Source organism: Xenopus tropicalis, chromosome 3 (genome assembly GCF_000004195.4).
Source record: "Xenopus tropicalis strain Nigerian chromosome 3, UCB_Xtro_10.0, whole genome shotgun sequence".
Taxonomy (NCBI): Eukaryota; Metazoa; Chordata; class Amphibia; order Anura; family Pipidae; genus Xenopus; species Xenopus tropicalis.
Window position 1 is genome coordinate 81,105,430 of NC_030679.2, and position 15,528 is coordinate 81,120,957.

The 15,528-nt window shown below is 36.0% G+C and overlaps 1 protein-coding gene across 1 annotated transcript in view; it reads right to left on the reverse strand.

The window, feature by feature from the left end:
- Nucleotides 1–6,277: 6,277 nt before the first annotated feature.
- kiaa1324l (KIAA1324-like) overlaps nucleotides 6,278–15,528 on the reverse strand; it is a 51,625-nt gene continuing 42,374 nt past the window's right edge. The window contains exons 19-22 of the mRNA XM_002935245.5: nucleotides 14,819–14,945; nucleotides 13,515–13,693; nucleotides 12,273–12,438; nucleotides 6,278–11,647 (exon numbers count right to left, since the gene is read on the reverse strand). Of these exons, the coding sequence (XP_002935291.2) occupies nucleotides 11,588–11,647; nucleotides 12,273–12,438; nucleotides 13,515–13,693; nucleotides 14,819–14,945 (532 nt within the window). The 3' untranslated portion in view covers nucleotides 6,278–11,587. The remainder of the gene's footprint in view (nucleotides 11,648–12,272; nucleotides 12,439–13,514; nucleotides 13,694–14,818; nucleotides 14,946–15,528) is intronic.

The following is a 15,528-nucleotide window of genomic DNA, read 5'->3' on the forward strand; positions in this document are numbered from 1 at the left end:
GTATTTTTTTTTTTTTTTTTCAAAGTGGAGCACACTATAGGTTAATAATCTGTGAGGTAATAAAAAGTACAGTACAAAGTACAGCACTCAGCAGGTCTTGATAAAGGCAAAATGTTTTATTTACCTAGAATGCCAACGTTTTTATTCCTTTATTTCTCAAGGTAAATTAAAAAGTCTGGTTTTAAAAATAATAAAATGCAAATTTGGAGGCAGGTGGGGGACTGGAGGAGGAACACCTACATGCCATCATTCCCTGCTGCCATAATGAATACATTGTTGCCAGTGTTTAACAATACTCCATTCTGGAGTGCAAGGACCTATGGCCATCAGTGGTGACAGCAGGGCAGGCTGTAAAATGCAAAAAAAGAGGCTGGCTTGCGACTGTTTTTTTGTACTTTGCAACCTGCCCTTCCATCAACAAATAAATCAGGATTTGGTTGCATTTTAAAATAACACAAATATGTGTTTTCAGGTCAAGTTCACAACGCTTGTTTTAAGTATAGGAAGTACACCTTAAACATATTCCATAGAATTTACAGTGAACCCATTTCCTCAACATGTAATAGTTACACTGGAATAACTGGACTAATGAGATTGCACAGCTTCTGTTCTACATGAGTTCATTAAAGAGCTTTTTTTTCCCTCAAGGCAAGCTAAAAACTTCCACTATTAGGGTTTTATTTCATCCTGGTCATGCTATACAGAATGCAGTAGTGCAGGGGTCCCCAACCTTATCTGCACCTTAATGTGCACATCGCGTTCACTTACGCATTCTTGCTTACGGTGTGTTTGTGCCTTTAAATGTGATGCACGTTGCATCCCCGCCTCTCTGTGTGCGCTGCATTGGGCTCTGGGGGAACGGCAGCAGCCCAGTGCCAAGCAGTTGGGGACCCCTGCAGTAGTGGCAATATTAAAGACATATGCAAGGGCACAAGGGGTAATCCACCAATATGAGTTCCAGCTCAGCAAGCAGACAGCAAACTGTCCCTCCCTTCAGTTGAATGGTAATAGCCTAGACCTACTTGGTGCTCTCATAGGTCAAGTGAGCACCACTGGCAGCACTGAGCATTTCCAAGCAATAATCATCTGACCTGAAGGTATAGGAAATCTGTGCAAGTGCTCTCTATTATTCTAAATTTCCACATGTTCCACTGCCTTAAAGCAACTGGACTGGGGGTCATTTATACAGTTTGCACAGCACATTATTTATTCACATATGGTTGTTTAGTGCATGTTTTCCTCTAAACACTTAAATGTTGAACTGCTATTTTTCTTTTTTAGCATTGAGATGCACATTGTGCACAAATAGTTGCAAATGAGATGGGTGTGTGTGTGTGGCCACTGTGTGTGGTCATTGTGAGCGAGTATGGCCCTGGCGGCAATTTTGCAAATATAAATTCGCAATCTGTGAAATCTCATTAGTAAATATTTTTTCTGACACCAAAATTGTGGCATAACTAGATTGCAGTACATAACTATTTGCAATTTGAAGTTATGCCATATTTTTTTTTTTTTTTAAACTTTGTTTTTATTTATCAGAGATATCTCTTACAACATTTATAGTAGTGTGTCATTCTTACATTATGGTAAATATTTATGTTTAACATTTGTAACAAGAACTTAAACTTTCAGCTCATACTTGTTTTTCCTAGGCCTTGTGAGAATTAGTTTTCGCTATGGTAGGTTGCCAGCATTCTGTTTATCTGTTGGCTCCTGGGGGATCCGTGATTCCGATGGTCCGTTTCCTGGTTTTGTAAGTTTTGGAGGTACTGGGATGCTTCGATCAGGAGTGGGTGTTCCTTAAGTGTTTCCGTGTCGCACCATGTAGTTTGTCTAAATGTGTAAACTATGAGATATCTGATTGGTTGAGGTAAGGAAACTATATATGTGGACCATGTGTTAAAGAACTTTGTGGTGTATTGTTCTTTTCTGGTTGTTGCCTCCAGCCAGTCCATATAGAAGATATGATGTAGTTTTTGTTTTGCTAGTGTTATGGATGGAGTATCTGGGGTTGGCCATTGGTGTAGTATTGTCTTCCGGGCTGCTGCCGACAGTCTCCCCGCCAATTGTTTTTCAGATTTGGTTAGTTGTGTATAAGATGTGGTTGTGCTGAACAATGCCCATTCTAAGTTTATTTGGAGGGGTTTTCCGGACACCTGTGACCAGTATGAGGCTATGTCCTTCCACGACCATAAGTTATGTAGTAGGTTAGCATTTGGGGAGTGGCATCTGAGACATTCGTCTGAAGGTAAATTGCCCATTTTGTGTCTTCTTTCTGGAGTGAGGTAAGAGTTGTGAAGAATTTGTATCGTCATGTCTTGAAATTTACTGACAGGAATCAACTTCATGGCCCCTGTGTGTTGTTTTAGGATATCTGATGTGTTTGTGTTTGGGATGTCTTTGGTCCATTTGAAGGTGTATGGCGTTTCGGTGTTAATTAGGGTTCTAATAGTTTGGTATATGAGGGATGTGTTTTGCTTTGTGTTTCTGTCCTTCCAGATTCGGTTAATTGGACTGTTTTTGTCTTTGTCTGTCAGTTGTTTTGTGATTTGTGTTGCATAATGAACTATTTGCATGCGTAGGTATATATGTGGGGCTGTGAATGGGTATTTGTCAGTCAATTCAGTTTGAGACATAATTGCAAAATCTTTTCCCAGTAGGTCATAAATGTTGTGGAGCCCATTTTTGCTCCATTGGGATAGGATAGGATTGCGGAGACCTGTGGGGAAGTTTTTATTTCCTATCCATGATAGGTACGGGGAGAGGTTAGGTGATATGCCGTGTCTCCGTATCACTGAGTGCCATGCTTTATGGGTATCTATGAATAAAGGATTGTTAGTTATGCCATATTTAATAAGCTCTCAAGGACAATCACAGTGTGAATAAGAATGTGCAACTATGTTTGCACCTTAAATTCACCAAATTTGTCCAGCTTTCTAAATATAAACGCATGATATGTTCACTGTGCAAATTCTGTGTTGTACGAAACTTATAAATATGTCCCACTCTGATCTTGAAAATTAGTGGTGAAATATTAAGTTGCTTTAGGGCTGATTCCAAAAATGTTGCAAGGTGTGAACCTGGGAGAGGGGAGGTAGAATGGTTGGAGATGCCAAGTGGAGTGCTTTTTCAGGGTGCTCGGGGTTCAAGAAAGCGAAATCTGGCCCTGAAGGTAACAATGCTTTATCATCAATTATTTATACCGCCCTATGATACACAGCACTTTACATTAATTTATTACAAACAGGAGTTACAAAAGTCTTATATGTATACTCTTTTTAACATTCTTCCAGTTAGGTTATAGTAAAAAAACAAGAAATAATGAACGGATGAAAGCTTTAAATTAAAATCTTGCATAAATAATCAATAATGTTTATTGATCAATACTTCCTTATTTTTGTTCAAGATAAGTTTCTTTCTATAAATAATACAGTATGGTAAAAAAAATATGTTACATTGTCAAGTTTTTTTGTGTAGTAGGTAAAATTTCAACAGAAGTTGTTAATTGGACATCCTGGAAGTTTAGAAAATATTTTAACTATGCTAATCTATGCATTATCCTTGCTTAAGACAGTATGCGTGGGCTTTAGGTGATGGGATTTATTTAACGAACCAAACTAATTAACGTACCAAAGTGAGACAGGGGAGTGAATGTGAAATCTATATAAAGAAATGTGCTGCCTCCTTGTGGCATAGCTATTTTTTCCACACTCTAAAGTTCACCCACATTTATGTATCTTGTAAAAGAGAAATTATATTGAATCTTTAATAATGCGTTGTTTTGATTTTTATATACAATATAGGTATTTAAAATTAAAATACAATGCTATGCTATCAGTAAAGTTCCAAATTAAAGGTGCAGCCACACCTAAAAAAATAAATAACTAGAATTAAATATATTTGATTGATAGATAAGCATAACTGTGCACACAACAGTCTACTAAACACATTACCCATTAGGGAAATCACCTATTCTAACCAATCAGCAGGAAGCATTCACGGATCACCTGTTAATGGGAAAAGTTTGTGCTTTTTATTACATATGGGAAAGACAATGTAGGGACCCATAGGGTTAATAGCACCTATGGCTTTACTGGTTCAGTTCCCTTAATTGCTGGGCAGAAGGGAATGTATCTAAGTAAGTTAATTTACATATGTATGCTATTGGCTAGCAGGTAGGGTGACCACTTCCTGTCTCACCTTGATATAGTGCTGGGAAAGGAGTAACACATCCTTTTTCCTTCCCCCTGAGGAACAGGGTGGATGTTGCCGGGAGGCTGGGTATAATTCCAGTTAAAGTTAGGGAAATGGACCCTGTAAATGAGGCATTTGATACTGGCAGGTGTAGCTCCCGTACCAGTACACTCTAGGAGTGTAAGGCAGTTAGGGTTGAGTTTGTGTACAAATTGTAGCCAAATTTTGCTTCTAGCTGCTATGTAGCCTTTAAACCAATGAATCGCTTTCATGTGTGTGCAAATGAGCTGGGGTTTAAAAGCTCCCTGCTTTTCCACTAGAGCCTTTTTAAGCTAAAGGTAGGTGCAATAGGTCTTACTACTCAGTCACATTGTTTGCTGGGGGACTTTATTTTAATTGCATCACAGACTCAAAGTCATTAGACAGTGTAGGACTCACGTACAATGAGGGGCCTTGACGTGGCACGTGAGCTTACATATTTTGGCCAAAGTGTGGTACGAACACCTCATTTTTTGTAAAAATTATTTTTAAAGGCAAACTAAGCGCTGGCAAACTTTCTTTCTCAGGGTTGAGTGTCAGCCTGTATTACGCTCTTCATTTGATATTGCCTGTACCACTTGTCTGTGCAGTGAGTAACCCTGTGGATGTTTAATAAACTTTTCTGTTGTTTGCAAGAACCTCGGGTGCCCTCTGTATAGCAGCAAGAAAGCTGCAGTTGCACCCTCACCTTCCTCTTCCAGTTAGTGAAGGCTTATTCTGGGTGAGAGAGTCCGGTGTAACCCATGTTCTACTGGTACTAGTCTGGGAAGGCAGTTATCAAGCCGAAATAAAGGTTACGACACCTTTTTAGCTACTCCAATTTGTTAGCTTGCACACAGTGTTAGGATAGATGCGGACATGGAATTCACTAAGGTAAAACCTTTACCTAATTTAGCCAAGGCATTGAAAATGAATCTGCAGCAATATTAAATATGGCTTAGTGGGCTTTAGTGATGAACTGGCCCACCATGATACCAGGCTGCTCACCCAGTCATTTGGCTTTCTATACCCATGAACTTTCCCCAGAACAAAGAGGAGAAAGGGAAGGACCTATGTAAAGATAGGTCAAAGGATAAAACAAAGAATGTTAGTGTGGAGAGGTAGGCTTTGTGATAATCCAGAGTTTCAAAGTTGTCCACAGGAGCTTGCCATCTTGCTAGGTCATCTTTGAATATCAGGAACACTCACATGCTTAGCTTGAAAAGCTAGGCTGAGTGGTCCTCGAAAATCATGACGCAAAACAATTCTGTTTTCTTTTTAATTGCTATTTATACTCTACATTTTAAGTCATTCACTAAACTCTGGAAACTAACAGTAGCCCAGGGCATGTGTATAGATTGTAAGATACTGGAGGCATCTTCAAAAGCATAGACCTTCACTTCAAGTTATAGTGGGCTAGCAAGAAATCCTAAAATATATAGCAGGGGTCCCCAACCTTTCTTGCTCTTGAGCCACAGTCAAATGTAAAAAGAATTGGGGAGCAACACAAGCATCATAAAAGTTCATGGAGGAGCCAAATAAGGGCTAAGATTGGCTATTAGGTAGCTACTTTGCACACTATCAGCTTACAGAAGGCTTTATTTGGTAGTAAATCTTGTTTTTATTCAACCAAAACTGCCCAATAAGTCAGAAATTCATAAATAACTACCTGGTTTGTGGGCACTGAGAGCAACATCCAATGGGTTGGTGAGCAACATGTTGCTCACAAGCCACTGGTTAGGGATCACTGATATATAATGTGTAGCATTTCTTACCTACTTCTTTGTTTAGCTTTAGTTTGTTGTGTTTAGTTCTTTATGTTTTAAATGGTGTAATCCCCCAACTACAGGTAACGCCTAAAGCTCACAGATAAAGTGTTTACCAATCAATTCAGATGACTAATGTGAAGCTCCTATCTTTATTTCTCTATTTTTGTGGGGGCTAAGGTCTCCTTGTCTCGTTTTTCTTTTAACAACATAAATATATAAACTGTTCATTCTAGTTGCATTACATATTGCTGAATTCAATAAAGAAAAACACCACATACAGAAATAAAAAGACAACATTTCAGATTTAAATATATCTATATTTGCTTAAGAAATTAGACAAATACTTTTTTAGAGCTTTAAGTTTCAATATAACTTCTTCAGGTCCAAAGGAAAAGAAGATAATATACAATTCATAAACAGCTAACACATACATATTATTACAAAAGAGTTATTTGTAAACAAACTCTAATACAAACAAAAGGTCAGAACAAACAAAATGTATATGCTGAAATATTTTGGCTTCACTGCAAATATCTGAGGAGTGGCACAAAGCAATACAAAAAAGGACTCCAGTTGCCATGGTAAATCTATGAGTTTGTCTATGAAAAAAGGTATACTTGTTACAGGTTTAAGAGAAGAAGGGGAGGGGGTGAATTGTAAAGCCTATACATTGCCATAGCCATCAAAATAATTTATCCCATTTCCTTATTGGACTTTCAACCTACATCTCTATAGCATTCAAAAGAATTCCACATAATGATTGCATCTGTGTGATACAGATGGAATCACTAAGATAAATATATCATATAATGTGAAGAGATAGTTCTCATGATACTGGGGAAACCAGAGTAAATTTGATGCATGTTTAACCAGATAACATTCACTAGAAATCTTTAATAAATGTAATGTTAACCTTACCCTAGGATATGTAGACTTCAATGTTAATATAGCCAGGGTTGGATTGGACAACATGGGGCCCCTGGCAATGCAGGCAGGCATAAGCCTGTGGAGGTGGATATTATTACATAAATCAGGTATGTCTAAGCTGTAGCTCTTCTAGCATCTCCCAACAGCCTCTATTTGCATATACTAAAAATATCTAACAATATTAAATGTTCTACTTTATCCAGTGAAGGTGGCACCTAGAATGCTAGGAGCCCAGCACAAATGCACTCTGTGCCCTAACCAAAAAGCAGCACCCATATAGTCCTGTAATCTTGTCACAATAGCTTATTTAAAGAACACGATTACAGTGAAATGTAAGTATATACATAATAGTGTTAACAATACTTTTTAGAGTAACCTTGTATGCTAGGGGCCATTTATTAATCCTCTGATTTTATTTTGCCAATTTGGATTTTTTAGTGCTAAAAGTTGCAGAAAAAAAGTCACACATTTTTCATGATTTACTATGTGACAAAACGGCTAAAAATCTGAACCCAACAAGATCATGCTGAACTCAATAGCATCCTGGAGGATCCTTTGACGCTGTTTTTTTTGTGCGACAATTAGAAACAGTTTTTTAGTTCAGACTTTTTAGTAAATGTCAGAATTTCATGGAAATTAGTTAATTCTCTCACTCTCTTTAAGATTAAACTCAGCTATTACCTTCTTGAGCACTAAAACATTATTTTGCCCAGTCCTGCGCTTAAGGGCAAATGCCCATACCTGGGGCACTCTTATCTTCCATAATAGTTCATCAAATTGGTGTCTTAGCATAAATGTTTTGACTCTGTGTGTTGGATAATGTAAATTGCTGCTGTATATACTGTACCTATATATCTAACAAGCTCGAAGAGAAGAACTGTCACCTCCATTTTTTATTCCGCAGCTAATTATAGATTTCTTTTGTACACTGTATTTTATTTTTTTAATCGCAATAATGTTTTCATATATTACAAATATAATACAAGGCATAATTTTGTCACAGTCTGTGTAAAATGATTTTATAAAAAGGATCATCAACCTGCCTGAGAAAAACAAAAAGAGAACCATAAAAAAAATGATAAGACATTATTGACTTTTTCATTCCTATTATGAATGCAGCGCAAGAAAAAGAAATGAATAATACAAAAAAGGAAAATGTAAAAAAAAAGTACTTTTGAGTCTATTTCTAAAACACAAGACTAATATTCTGTACTAAAAAAACGTACTATACAACACTGCACATTTTTTTTTACAATGCATGTTAAATTACTTAGTGCTTATGCAAGAACGATAATTTTGGTAATTGGGGAAATACCTTATGATATTATACAATATCTAGTAGAATTAAGTCTAAAACAACTGGACTTTTCTTATATTATATAAACTGAAAACGTAAAAATAAATACCCAATATGGCAATTAACAATAAGCAGATTTTAAAAGCCAAAAAATTACATTTTGAATGTGAAATACCTAATTTGTCCATTGTTACTGCTTGATAAAAAAAATTAGATCATTATATATAAGGCCCATAGGAAGTGTATACTGTTCCTTTAATGGTAAATTAAACTCAACTTTCCCATAATGTGGGTGTGGGGGGACCGATGGGGGGCGACATCGAAGGAGGTGCCTCGGGAGGCTCAGGAGCCAAAAACGCCTCTGCTCCATACTAATGATTAGTGGGGGAGAAATGGAGCATTGTAAATTATATCACGTTTGATTGACTTATGTATTGCTAATCAACTGGTTAATCTATTTATAATTTTGTACCAGTAAGTTGTGTAGTTTATATTAATTTTAAAATGATAATTAATAATTATAGATATAATTGTATCCTTAAAATTGTTACTGGCTGCAATGTATATACACCCATTTATTGTACAGCTTTGCAGAATAGGCTGGCGCTTTATAAATACATGACAATAATAATAATCATCATGTTTTTAAGGTATTTATGCATAATTTCACTCAATTCTTTATGCACTAGAGTGCACCTTTTGGTTTCCTTTTAAGTGTGTACATTCCTACTGCTTCATGCCTATGATTAAGAGTGGGGAAGGCAAAATACATAATGGAAGTATTGATATTGTTTGTCCATTTATTCCCTTTTATTGTATTTCAGTTAATAACATTTCATTCAACCTTATCTGGAAGTTGGTGTCCTTTGCTTGTACTGGGATCAGCTGTACACATAAGGTTACTATAACAATAAAGTTATTGTCCTGATCTTTACTGATGCATCAAATATAACATGCAGGTAAGCAGACACTTGATCCAAACAGAGCTGTCATAAGCTTTCAGAAAATCTCAGATCAATACCATTTAAATTCAGCAGATCTTCAGTAATAGATTCCTACTCATGTTAGAACTCTATATAGTATATAGAGAATGTCCTTATCACATTGATTCTAAAGTACTGCAGCAAACTTCTTTGTAACATTTCACTAAACAAAGTGACCTCAGTTCAATCTATTATAATGAAATGACTAACATCGCCTATCCAGTCTCCAAGCGTTCTTAGAACCGTCAACAGTACCACCAACTTATAAATCCTCTCAAGTGACCACTGAGCACTTTTCCTACACAGAATATTGACTGCTGATATCCAATACACATCTAAGTTTGTATTTGGTGTCATGTTTTGTATCTGGCTTAATGATGTTGTGTCATTTTTAAAATTGTTAAGGATATGTTGCGGTTGACAATGGCCTATATAAAATAATAGTTTACAGTTCAACATATTTTTCCACCTCAACTCTTGATATAGAGTAAAATAAACTACACAAAAATAATGTCCATTGTCATAAAGATGCCTGTACGTCATGAATGACATTCAGAAATAAAATTTTCTTCTACAAACATCAGCCCTGATGTATCAAGGAGCCACAAATCAAAAAACAATAAACAATCATTAAAAAATAAACAAGCTCTTAATCAAGAAATGTCAAACCAGGGCCCTATGACATTGTAGGCAATTACCAGACATCTTTGGTATTATAAAAGTGACCTTTTGTATAAAAATAACATTTTTAAACATCAGTATCATTACCTTTTTTTTTAATTTTCAACCTGTTAACAATGCTGAAACTCATCCTACAGAAGGTTACCATCCCCCCTGCTACAAAAGGTGTCAGTGCGGCCTTTTCTAATTTGCAAGTCAATAGGAATTATAATGTGCGTATGATAAACTATCCCACTACTTGACATAAGTCTAGACGAATGACCTTAGTAATGTGTGATACAATAAAATAGCTAATGTCAGCTGCTGTTATAAATAAGCAATTAACATTTTCACTTTAAACAACCCATCAGGCATTTACAGTAACATTTATACGGACAATTTCCAATTACAAATAAAAAGCTCTACAGAATAACAAGTTAACCAGCAAAACAAAGAAAGGAAAGGACTATCTGTGAAATATTAATAGATAATAGCAACAAAACAAATTGGCCAGGGATTCCAGTTCCTTAAAAAACATTTGCTTCACACTAACTTTGTACTTATTATTACCATAAATAGCAGGTAACTAACTTGAAAAATGTGATACAACAGGAATAGTCTGGGTGTTGCTTAACTGCAGGGATTGTATAACATGCCAAGCAGTCGTGCAAGTGATATAGTGTCACATGAAATGGATGGATTTCACTTGAATAACTGCACCACTGGTGCCTAACCTGAACTACAATTCCCAGAATCCTATGAAACCACTACAAGCATGTCAAAAGCAGAAGAGTCCTAACTTATAATGCACAAATATTTTTTAACAGGTCACCATGTATTGGATCTTTTTACCTAGTTATGGTACTAAAACTCAATATGAAATATTATCCATGTAAGGAAATGTTCACTGCTATTTTTAGGACCTGCTCTGGCAGTGGCCCCTATGGAATGCAATTAGCTGGGATACAATGTTCTTGGATCAAAACATGCGCCAGAAAACTCTATCTTTCACCTTGAAATGTGCCCTTTTCATTTAGTAAACATGAAACGAGTTTTAAAATCATAGTCTCACATATCTAGCACATAGTAAACTAAAGTATTTCTTGAAAAGTTCCCTCCACTAATAGTTTATATGTATAAGGCAATTTGCGGGATTTTTATGGCATCATTTTTAAAAAATGTGTATTTTTTACTAATGGTCGAGCTACAGTACCCGAACAAATAAGATATAAAGATGCTCAAGTTGCTTCCCATGGAATAGAAAATCTTTGGGCATTACAGTTTGTGGTTTCTTACTACTTCCTTTACAGGCTTTGACTCAAAAAATGTACCGTTGTTTCCCTTTATCATCTGAAGCTAAAATTTCATCTTCATGGGTACACAGCTATTAAGTTCCCTGTGCCACTTAGAGGTGATCCCGACCATACAGGCACTCCGCTTCAGTACTTGAAGAAAAAGAGGATTACAGGTACAGCAGGGCATGCACAGGCAATGTATTAATGAAAATATTCTGCATTGGTTTCTCTTCCTGAGTTGAACTTGAAATTCAAATTTTCATTACATTTTTGGCAAGACACTCAATCATGTAATAAGGCAACCAAGCTTTCATGTTGTTGTATTATTTTTTTTACTTCTGATGCCTCAATAATCTGCCCAGGTACCATAAATAGGTTTATTTTATAGCTTTTTTCCCTTTTTCTAAAAAAAGTCTTCCAGTATCCAAGAAGGCATCATCAGGATCATATATTTTGTGTTCGGGAGGATTTTAACTGGACAGATTCAAAATTGTGTTCTTTTTCCTGGAAAGATAAATAGATGAAATGAATATGTGAAAAGCTGTATAATCTTAGTGGCCTCAACTAATCCAAGATTCTCTCTATCAAAGTTCCTGTTAGGAAGCAGCAGTTCATTTCTGCCTGAAACATGAAGGCCCAACCTGCTGCTTCCAGCTTTTGATGAATACCAAGCACTAGAATCTGTGACAGTATATGGAGGACATTTCTATTTAGCTGAAGGTTACAGGTTGGTCATCTCTGGTCTCAAGCCATGTGCAGAATGTGGAAATCTGCAGCAGTCCAGTAAACCATACCAGCCAACCAGTACTTGGTTTAGTGTTGACAGTTTAATTAAAGTCATTGATGGAATGCTTTGTAAGGCTTCCTGACCTCTTTAAAGGTAAAAAGGTCCCTCATCTGTAAACTGATCAGGTATTTTTTTTATATCCCTAATGCATTAAGCTTTTTTTATTCTATATCATAATATCACAAGTTTTAAAAATATTTAGCTCTTTCTAGGGAATGATGAATTTACTAAAACATTAGTTATTGCACTGTTTAGTACACAGTAACATCAAACAATAAAATGATTAATTACAATTCATTTTACATGTACTGCACTAAAAAAACTCAAAAGAGTTTGCCTCACCTTGGTTGCAAGCGACTTTAGCTTTTCAAGTAATGACTGTTTATTAGAATAAATCACATCGTCCTCATTATCTTCCCCTTCCATGATAGCACAGCTGTCTGGGGCAGGAAGCTCACACTCCTTGGAATTTGCAGTCATTATCAGTTTTGAATATTTGTATTCCAACCTGCATGTGAAAAGTATATATTCATATTCTGTCCATGAGAAGGAACGGAAAAATAAAAAAGGAAAGCCCAATAATAGAGGGCGAGATTTTAAGGGAAGCAAGCTGCCCATGCTGAATCTCCCATGGCAACTGGGGGAGAGATTCTACGAGCTGCCCTGACATCTCACAAAAAAAAGTCCCACTTAAAAGACCACTTAAAAGGGTTGCCTTCTACAACATTCTAAAAGTTAACTTATGATTTAAATAATTTCTAAATATAACAGGTTCTACTATGGATGCTTGCATGGCTACAGATGAGCTTGTTTCTATAAACTATATTAGATTTACTAAAATCAACACCCCATTTTACAAGTGCAGACTAACAGTACATAATATTTAAATATATATTATGCCATAGGGAAATAGGGCTTAAAGATTTTTTATGTGTTTTGCTTCTTTATCATTTTCTCTGACATATAATAACTTTAACCAGTGCTTTTGGTGTAAGCATTAAAATTTGATTAAACATATTCATAAACAAATGTAAAACATTGTTCTTGATAAAATGGGAGCATGTTGAGAGAGAAGACATATTTTCTAGGCACAAAATATATTTTTTTCAGATTTATCATTTTCCTGCGGTAAACTGAAGCGTTTACAAGCCTTGGCAGAAATGAGATATATCAGTATACTGTATCAATATATAATCTGTGACTATGTATTTATCAGTTTATATCATGTTATCTGCAGTAGTAAATATTGATTTAACATTGGTTTAATATTGCTACATGATTTTTACAACACACTTAATACTTTAACTGAACTAATAATTAATATCCTTCAATGCATGTATCAAGACAGAGGAATTTACCCTAAGTATCAAACCAAGACAATGGTAATAAAGGACAAAGGGATTTTTGCATGTTGTTAATTCCAGTGCTTTTTGTTTGTTTTTCAATAAACACTTCACAAAATTGTTATTAGTTCTTTACCATCAAGCCAAGCCAGTTATTAGTATAATATAAACTATGAGTTTTATGAATATACTGTTGCTTTAATTCATGCAAGAAATGCATCAGATCATCATGCAAACTTACTTTTGGTTTTTCTTCCAGAAGTAACAGGTCAGTGCTACGAGCAAGACAGCTGTGAAGGCTCCCACGCCTGCCCCTACTTTAAGCCAGAAATCAATTGATTCACAGGCAGAAACTCTCTTCTCTGGCAATGAGACCCCTTTTGTGCAGAGCTTCATTTCATTCCACACATAATGTGTTTCCTATTAAATAAAACAGAATGCGGTTACACAAGGCAGATTTCATGAGATTATATACGGGCATGGGACCAGTTATCCAGAATGTTTGGGTCCTGGGGTTTTCCGGATAAGGGATAATTTGGGTCACCATACTTTAAGTAGCACATTTACTAATCCACGAAGGTCCGAAAAGCGTCCGAATGCTTTTTTTTCGTAATGATCTGTATTTTGCGACTTTTTCACGAATTGTCGTGGATTTTTCCCGTAGCTTTTATTTTTCGAGCGCTCAATACGAAAAAGTTGCGACAATTCGCGAAAGTCATAATGGCTATGCAAAAGTCGCGACAATTCACGAAAGTCTTAATGGCTATGCAAAAGTCGCGACAATTCACGAAAGTCATAATGGCTATGCAAAAGTCGGGACAATTCACGAAAGTCATAATGGCTATGCAAAAGTCGCGAAAATTCCCGAAAGTCATAATGGCTACGAAAAAGTTGCGACAATTCGCGCAAGTCGTAACGGCTACGAAAAAGTGGCGACGGTGACGAAAAAATCTGAAAAAATACGAAAAAGTCACAAAATGTTCATTTCCAATCCGATTTTTTCCCATTCGGGATTCGGATTCATGGATTAGTAAATCAGCCCCTAAGTGTGCTAAACATTATTTACAACAAAAATAAACATTATTTAAACATTAAATAAAACCAATTGGATTGTTTTGCCTTCAATAAGGATTTATTTTATTTTAGGAGCAAGTACAATGTATTGTGTTTTTATTAAAGAAAAAGTAACTTTATTATTTGAATAAAATGGAGTCTATAGGAGATGCCTTTGCATTATATGGAGCTTTCTGGATTACAGAACAAGATAAAGAACAAGTCCTTATTGGTCATGTAATTTCATTTAAATATAATTTAAATATAAAGAAACACATCCAGTTTTAAAAAATGACCACAAACAGAATCAAAATGGAGTTTATGCTAGAATTTCTCAGTTATCAGATAGTCTGCTAATTAAATACATGAGCACATGTACATAGAGATGTACATAGAAACTCGTGCTATAAAGTTTTACTACTCTTATATTATTTTTTATAATTTTACTTTGGCCATATGTATTAGGCTGTTTTGATGGCTTATAATAATTACCTGTTGCCCATGTTTGCAAGCTCCCTCTATTTTCTGATAGTCACTCTCCGTACACAGTGGGCATGCTTCTGCAGTCTCCCAAAGGAAATAAAAATTGCACCCATCACATGTAGCAGCCGGGCAATTTCTAAACAGACATAAAATTAATTAGTTTTTTGTATTTACCAAAATACACAATTTAATAATGAGAGATGGATATATAATATAATAAAATATAATACATACTATAAAAACATAAATATTGAGTCTGCAGCTATTACCATACCCTGGAATTGGGTTATTCTCTAGAACAGTGATCCACAACCAGTGGTTCCTGATCAACATGTTGCTCCCCAGCCCCTGGGATGTTGCTCCCAGTGGTCTCAAAACAGGTTCTTATTTTTGAATTCCTGGTTTGGATGCAAGCTTTAGCTGCATAAAAACCAGGTTCAGTAACAATCAGAACCTCCTATAGGCTGCCAGTTCACTTAGGGGCTACCAAATAGCCATTTACAGCCCATATTTGGCGCCCCCAGAAACTTTTTTATGCTGGTGTTGCTTCCAGACTCTTTTTACATTTAAATGTGGCTCATAAGTAAAAAGGTTTGGGTATTTTAGCTAGTGGTCGGATGTCACATGCCCAGAACATCAAGGAGTGGTAATGGCACAATACAAAGAAGGTTCTGGGAGCACTAAGCAAAAAATTAAAAAGCCACCACATGAAGGTTTAT